The 8,158-nt window shown below is 57.1% G+C and overlaps 1 protein-coding gene across 1 annotated transcript; it reads right to left on the bottom strand.

The window, feature by feature from the left end:
- Positions 1 to 2,677: 2,677 nt before the first annotated feature.
- On the bottom strand, positions 2,678 to 7,900 carry TENT5B (terminal nucleotidyltransferase 5B). The gene is made up of 2 exons (XM_030964637.1): positions 7,476 to 7,900; positions 2,678 to 3,708 (listed from the first exon to the last, which is right to left on the bottom strand). The coding sequence occupies exons 1-2, from the start codon at positions 7,653 to 7,655 to the stop codon at positions 2,689 to 2,691; spliced, it is 1,200 nt and encodes a 399-aa protein (XP_030820497.1). The 5' UTR covers positions 7,656 to 7,900; the 3' UTR covers positions 2,678 to 2,688.
- Between the last annotated feature and the right edge of the window lie 258 nt (positions 7,901 to 8,158).

Here is an 8,158-nt window from a genome sequence, read left to right as displayed (position 1 = left end):
CCACACACCAGAGCCAGCCCAAGGGCTCCAGGCACCTTGGAAAGCCAGCAGGGAGGGTCCTGGTGCCACCCCCACCACAGCCACCCTCCCTCTCCAGCAACAGGGAAAGGCAAAACGCACAACTCCAAAGAACAGTGTTTAAAACAGAAACCTCCCGCAGCTGACAACAGCCACGGCGCTGCCCAGGGCTCAGAGCTGCTCTGGACTCCAGCAGATCCAGACCGGGGGCTCAGCCTGCCCCTTTCCAGGTGCACAGCTGGTTCTGAACCTTGTTGTTGGTGGGAACAGGGTTGGGTCATCTCCTCGTCACACCACCCGGATGGACAAGCAAATAAAAATAATCCAACAAATTTGAATACACTGTATTTATTCGTAACAGATTCTAAAGAATCTAGTGAGTCTATGTCAAGCCCATCGCATGACAAGTGATACAGGTGTAGGAAAAAAAAGACATTTAAAACAAACAAAACAACGAAAAAAAAAAAGAAATCAAGTGCCATTCAAGCTACTGGAATCTTCCAATTGCCCCCTCACAGGAGGCAGCACAGTATCACTGCAAGGTCTAGAAAAATTCAGGTTCAAGCCACTCACAAGAGTCCCACCACACACACTCCATAAATCCAAAGTGCAATCTCAATGGTAGGTCACCCTGTCGAGCTGTTGGCTGTAGGGGATCTGTTTGGACACCTCAAAGGGAAGGAGGAGATCTCAGTTTAGTGTGTCTGTGGGTAGGAGCAGCCTGTAAAACACATGCTACATGGCACCTCTGTTCCATTCCAAATGCAAGGAAAAAAATCTCACCTCCCTCAAAGCCACAGGAGTGGCACAGGAGTCAGGCTCCCAACAGCAGCCCTAAACCAGTTTGACCTTGCATGGGAAATGCCAAGCTCCCAGCACAGGGATGAGGCTCTGGGGAGCTGGGGACTGCCATGAAGGCTGAGCTGAGCTCAGGAGGCAGCCCAAACCTGCAACAAGCACAGGGTCAGTGCCACTGCCCAGCTCCGGGCGCAGGGAGCAGAGCTGGGCCACAGCTGATGCCAAGGGCAAGAGCCACCCCCGCCCCCCTGACTCCCCATCCACATTGCCCCCACCCCAAAAAAGGTACCAATCTGGCTATACACATTCCAAGGATCTAGTCTTTATTTCAATCTGCCCGGCTATTACAGTTTTGTCACAAAAACCAAAAAAAACCCCAAAAAACACGAGTTAGTAAAGGTGCTGGAGTAGGTCAGCCCCGGAGGCAGCACCAGGAAGCCGTGGTGGTGTTCCCGAGCAGCATCCCTAGGGAATGCCTGCTGCCTGCCCACTGAAACCTGAGACTCGGGGGCGCGGCAGCCCAGGCACCTCCGTGAAAAACTTCTGTGCTCTGGACACTCAACTGCTTCAAACACTGGACTGAGAGAGCCAAACCCTCCAAACACCAGAGGGGCTGCTTAGAAGACATTGTTTCCCTAAGGCCAACTAACCTCACCCCCCCTTCTGCCCCCAGGCTCCATTTCTAGCTAGAGAATGAATTTCAAATGCTATCAGGGAATCACAGAGCTGGGAATGGGCTGCTTTGGAGATAGGACCTGCCCAAGGGATGATCTCCAGCATGAAGAGGTCTGTCCACCTCCCTGGAGGACAAGCGACAGCTGGAAATCACTGACCAGTGACCTGGATGGTTTGTGCTTCAAAGGACAAGCCTCACCTCCCCCATGGCCCAGCTGGCCTGTGGCTTTGTGCATTAAAAGTCACACTGCATGTCAAAAAAAAAAAATCAGAAGAGCAGCATTTCAAATCCCCCTAGAAAAAACAGGATTAGGTTTGGCAGCCTGGGGCAGGCTCCTGGACAAATCATCTGCCTCACTATATTTTTTTGGCACTGCAGACCTGGGAGCTTGAAGAAATCCAAGTGTAGGTCCCTGCTGCCTTTTTTCCAGCAAGCCCTGCACAGCATTTTCCAGCATGCACTCCCCCCCTCCCCAGCGCTCCCAGTTTCAGGCAATTCCAACCCCCCAGGTTAGGCAGCCCCACTTGGGCAGCCCTTGGCTCCAGCTGGTCCTTGACAGGCAGCAAGTCATGCCCAAACCCCTCAGCCACACAGAACCTGCTCTGGCCTCAGCCAGGATAAGAAATGATCTTGCGACCCTCCCCACCCATGACAGAAACATTTTCCTCTTCAGACATTCCCCACTCGAGCTCTGGGCCATCAGCCCCAGCAGAAAATAATAAAGTTTACAGTACAGTTGTGTTTATATTGTTACAGGCACTTAAACAGGATTCTTTGGTCCTTCAAAGGAATTAGCCACCCTGGCTTCTCTCGGCAGAAACCACAAGTTTGCACACCCAGAACACCTCCTGCACTAAAAAAAAACAACCCCACAATTCAGATCCATTTCAGGGCAGTGCAGCTCTACCTTAGCGTAATTCTACAGTCTCCCCTCACACACCCCACCCACCCCGCTGCCTCCACAATTCCCTAAGGAGTCATTCCCATAACACTGCACTTCCCATCACAGTGTACAGCAGACAAGGCTCATCCCAACAATCCCAGGAACGAGACACTCAAGCAAGAGTCCAGGAAGTTTCCTTTTGTTGCAGTTCTGGGAAGGTTGGTAGGTTTCATTTTGTTCCCCCCTCCCCACCCTCCCAACCCCCCAAGGCAAGGAAATACCTTGGAGGACAGACCCTGGGGTTTGTCCTGGCTCAGTTACAGGGAAGCCACGTGGGGTAAGACTGATTGCAAGGCAGGAAGGGCTGCACGTGGGTCACGTAGTAGTTGAAGTTTATTTCACTGACATAAGGGGCTGGCTGGTAGAAGCAGGTAACGTTTGTGACCGTGGGGATGATATTCTGCTCAGCCAGGACCCTCACGGCCAGCATGGCAATGAGGTTCAGGGTCTGCCTCCTCTCGTGTCCCATGAGGCAGACCGTGCTCTCGTTGACCACCCTGTGCAGGGTCATCAAATAGTCATATCTGTTGCTCTCCATGCCCACAAAGTGGCTCTGCAGGTAACACTCCAGCTTCCTCAGCTGCTCGCCGATGTCAGAGAAGTCTATGAAGAACCTGGAGCACATGTACCTCTGCAGGGCCTTCATATCCACCTCGGACTTGGGCTTGAAGCCCCTGACCAGGAGGTTGCAGTACTTGAGGAGCCCCCCGCCGCGGATCTCCTCGGGGTTGCGGGTGGCGATGACGCGGTGCCGCAGGTGCTCCATGGCCTCCTCGAAGTCCCCGTACATGCTCTCCCCGGTCACCGTGGGGTGGAAGTTCTCGGCCATGGGGTTCTCCGAGCACTCCCCGAAGAGCAGGAGCGAGTCCAGGATGATCTGGAAGGAGTCCACGCTGAACTCGAACTGGCGGCGCAGCGAGTCCACGAACTTGAGCTCCACGTTCTTGCCGCTGTTGTTGGAGAGCGAGATGAGGCTCCAGCGGTCGGTCTCGTTGCACACCTTCACCAGCTTCTGCACATAGGCCTCCTTCAGGGTCATGGGCGTGATCTTGTCCTTGTTGACTCCTTCGGGGAGGAAGTCCAGCAGGCAATCCATGACCACATCTTTCACCAGCTGGAAAACGTCCTCGGTCTTCAGATCCACCCCGAAGATGAGGTCCAGGTCCTTGTAGCCCAAGCCACTGTCCTGGTGCAGGACGTGACTGGCAGCTGAGCCGTTCAGCCTGACGTTGTGCACTGGGATTCCCTTCTTCTCCAGGCGGCTACGGACAACCTGAGACAGAGACAGAGCCGGTGAGAGGCAGGAGGGAGCAGCCTGGGAGCAGCAGGAGCACTCCCAGCGTTCATACAGGCCACTCCAGTGCAAGACAGTGAAATAAAAAGCTAATCCATTGGAAATAGGTCACTTTGGAAAGCATCCCGAGTCCTGCCAGCAGCTGGGGTGGCTCTCCTTTACTTATTCCCTGGCATTAGAGATCTGACTGCACATGATCAGCTGTTCTGCTTCCAGTGCAAGTCTGCTCTCCCTGCCTTCCCCACTCTGGCCTGGAGAGCCTTCCTGACCCCATTTTTTGGGGTGGTGTCTGCCCTCTATGTCCCCTCCCAGCTCCAGTGACCAAGCCAAGAGCAGCCGACCCCAAGGTGACCCCAAAGAGGAGGCGGCAGCACAGTCTGCAGCAGTCCCTGTGGATTTAATCAGGGTGGCTCACTCCTTTTAGCCATCCCTTCGGCCTGTCAAGATTCATTAAAGGCAAATCAAGATGCCAGAGCAGCTCAAAAGCCCCAGCCAGGCGTATGCAAGTTCATGTCCCAACTAGTAAGTGTATCCTAACTATTTCCAGTGTGTCAGAGCTTCGTGCTGAGCTTGGCGTGCTATCAAGCACAAGAGGCAGCTTTCATCTTACGGGTGTTACTCTGGTGATTTTAATGCTGCCTGCTCAGTCCTGGCACACCCAGCAGCCCCTCCAAAGCTTTGTTCATTTACTGGGAAGCTGAATCACCTGCCTGATTACTTAACAAGCAGGAGGCTAAAATAACCCCCAAGACCATAAAATAAACTATCCGGACACCAGCTTATAATTTGAGTTTAACTCAGCTCAAAGATCCCAGGAAGATTAGGTTTGCACCTTCCAGCAGAAGCTCTCCCCACGTCTCATCCTGCTTTCGTGTTCCCCTCCGGCCATTTCCCATTTTCCTGGGAGTCCCAACCAGCCAGCCTAGAGCAAGGCCACGGCTTGAAAGAGCTGAAGCTTGGGACACAAATGGACAAATTGGATCATCAAGAGCCAGTCTGACTGGGCCCTTCGGCCCTGGGAGCCTGCCCTAGTTTGAGAGGCCCCACAAACTCTGCATTTTGGCTGCCCAAAACATGAATTTCAATTCCAAGCTGCATCACAAGGGCCAAACCCTCCTGGCTGCCCTGGGCCTGAGCAGTCCTGGGGGAGACCAGAAGCGTTGCAGTTCTGGTCCCAGCAGCAGTAAAGCTGCCCCTCAACAGGTTTTGTTTGGAAGGAAGAACACACAAAAGGTCAGGGACTGCAGCACGGAGCCCTCATCACATCCCAGACCCTCGGTGACCGCGCCAAGGGCCACCAGCAAGTTCTGCTGCCTTCCCAAAAACACCCCAGAACAAACCCACCGCTGTCTGCACACCTGGGAGGCCGTCAAGGCTCAGGAGGCAGCTCCCCTGGTGGTGCTTCCCCTCTCTCTGACACGAGCCATCCCTGCTGGGCTGAAGTGCAGCCGGGCTCCTGGCCAAGCCCGTGGTGACAGTCACACGCCAGGCACAGTGAACGAGGGGCTGCTCACCCGGGCAGCCCAGGCCACACCTGCCCAGCCAGAGAAAGAAGCTGTTTTCCAGGGCAGACGGTCTGAAAGGATGGATCTGCTCCTAGAAGACACACAGGGCTGTTGCCCCAAAGTGAGCAAACATCACCCAGGGGAGCTGCTGGCCTGGCCCTGCTGCCAGCTGGAGTCACTCAGCCAGGGCACAGCTCCAGCACTGCTCGTGCAGTCAGAGGCTGCCCCCAGTGCTCCCAGGCTCAGAGACACAAGATATAGGTCACAAAGTCTTAGAGGCAGAGCTGGGCCCAGTGCTTGGAGAAGATCTCGTTCCAGATTAATTTCCTGACCCCAAAGAACATTTGCTTAACCCCTTTCTGGGCACGGCTCAGGACCTGCAGCGTTCCAGGCCCACAGGCTCCAAGCTTACTCAAGTTCCCCAGGCTGTCTGTGTGAGATATATTCAGAAAACAGGGAAAAGACACAATTGTTCCAGTCAGGGTCATCCCAAACCATCCCAGAAATCTCCAACCTGCAGAGCAGCAGGGAGCAGAGCACTCTGCCATTCCCTGGGAGCTTCCACCCACCAGCCCTCACCTGGAGCTCATCCCCCCTGGCTGCAGGCAGTGGGTTCAGGGCTGCATTTTCCCCCAGAGGGCTGGATATTTCCAGGGTTAGGCAGCTGCTGACCTGCTTCCCAAAACAGCAGCTCACCTTCCGTGTGGTTGGGATAATTGACTGTGACAGCCAGGCAGGAGCAAATCCTGCTGCGTCCTGACCTGCGCCTCGCAGCTCCCTCGACAACAACAACAGGATAAATAACTGCCTTTTGGGTTACTTGTTCCAGCTTAGTCAGCCCTAAACACAGGCTCTGCCAGCACGGCCGGGCACAATTACAGCCCTCAGCTATCCCGTGCTGGAGGCTGCTGCTGGCAGCATCCTTTGGGCAGCCCCACGAGCTGCTGCAGCGCTTGGTGCTGCCCCAGCCAGGGCAGAGTCCTGCCCGCAGCTCTCACAATCTGCCATTCCGCCCAAAGCAGCCAAACCCAGCGCTGCTGCCCGCGACAGCAACTCGAGGAATCCCAGACCAGCCTTTCAAATGTCACCTTCCCATCTCCCAGGCTTAGCTCTGACTCTTTCTCAAGCAGCTGAGGCTCCAAAATCCCGGTTATTGTGAAAGCCAGTTGGGTCTTAGCACCGTGAATAGGCTTTTTAATTAGAAGCCAACATGCCCGATTTTACATTTGATGAGTCATTACTGAGGAATGAAGTCGCCTCCCAAATATGAATATGCATCAGCTCGTTCGAGCTACATTGTTAGTTTAATATTAAACACAGTTATTACTTGATGGTTAAACTAAGAGGAGCTCATGAACAAGCCGAAGTCTCGGGCAGGCTCTGGAGAATTCAGCCAGGGGTGCCCAGAAATCAAAGGACACGGACATTTGATCCGGCCTTTGAATTAATAACTCTGCCTCTTCCAGCACGAGCCCAACATGTCCACCAGCACGAAGTCATTTCGTGGAAGCAGCTCCAAAAAAAGCCACTTTTGCCCTGGCCACACACATTTCACTGCTTTTAAGGGTAATAAATTAACTCAAAAAGAGTAGGAGCAAGGTAAGAGGGGAGGAAGCCAAGCAGGATCTCTGGCACAAGCTGCAGCAGCTCCGGGGATGGGGTGAGCTGCTCGGGAGGGTCCTGCCAGCTTTAGGCACTCCTGCTGTGGCTGCTGGCAGGGGCCAGCCCCACCGGGACCCCCGGGATGATGGGGGCCAGGCCCCCCGAAACTTATAACTCCCCCTGGAGCAGCCAGGCCAGGCAGGACTCAGAGCAAGCTGCACTGTTGGAAGGTGTCTGTGCCCATGGCTGAGACGCTTTTCCCGAGCTCCAAGCCTGGCAGGAGTCGGGCAGCAGTGGGACACTGCTGTGGGACACAGCATTGGGACATCGCTTTGGAATATCGGGCTGTCCCGGGCAGAGCCGTGCCGGGCTCCCTGCGGTCCCTCAGCCGAGGCCATTCCCCGGTGTTAATTTAAGGTCCCTTCCAGCCCGGCCCGTCCAGCGGCTCCGCGCTCCCCGGGCCCCGCACGGGCCGTGGGAGGAGGCCGAGGTGCCCGGCCGGGCTGGCTCGGGGCCCGCCGGGCCGGTTATCGCCGCCTCAGCACTTTTATTTTCTGCCTGACCCCCGCCGGAGCGGGGCAGAGTCCAGCGGGGCCCGGAGCCCGGCCCGCGGCCCCCTCAGCCCCGCGGCCCCCTCACCTGCACGATGGTGCGCGGCCGCACCGACAGCGTGGGGAAGTTGCCGCGGCCGTGGATGGGCACGGCCTCGCCCAGGATCTGGTCCAGCCGCTGCACCTGCTCCCATGTCAGGACGCTGAAGCGGCTCCCGCGCTGCTCCGCGCCGCCCGGAGCGGGCCCCGCCGCCGCCGCCTCCAGCATCGCCCCTGCCGCCGCCGCCGGAGCCGCTCGCCCGGAAACCGCCCGGAAACCCGCCGGAAGTGCCGGTGCGGAGGGAAGCGGGAGGAAAATTTAAAAGTGGGGGGGAAAGCAAAAAAACAAAACAAAAAACAACCCCCCCAGTGGCACCGGCGAGGGGCGGCTGCGCGGGGCGCGGCGGGAGCGCGGTCGGTGCCCGCAGATACTCGCACAGAACCGGCCCCGGCCGCCCCCCGCCCGCCACCGGCTCCGCCGAGCGCTGCGCCCGCCCGCCCCCCGCCGCGCCTTTTATGGACCCGCGCCGCGCCCCATTGGCCCGGGCCCCCGCCAATCCCGGCCCGAGCTCGTGCCCAGGGGGAGGGGCGCGGCTGGACCGGGGCCAATCGAAGCGGCGATGAGGGGAAGGGGGCGGGGCAAGGGGCGGGGCAAGGGGCGGGGGCCTCGGCACACGGGAGACGGCGACAGCACCGGGGGACGCGGGTGGCACCGGGGGGACAGGGACAGCG

The sequence above is a fragment of the Camarhynchus parvulus genome, chromosome 23 (genome assembly GCF_901933205.1).
Source record: "Camarhynchus parvulus chromosome 23, STF_HiC, whole genome shotgun sequence".
NCBI lineage: Eukaryota > Metazoa > Chordata > Aves > Passeriformes > Thraupidae > Camarhynchus > Camarhynchus parvulus.
Note: the sequence above shows the minus strand (reverse complement) of the source record. Positions and strands in the feature narration are given on the sequence as shown.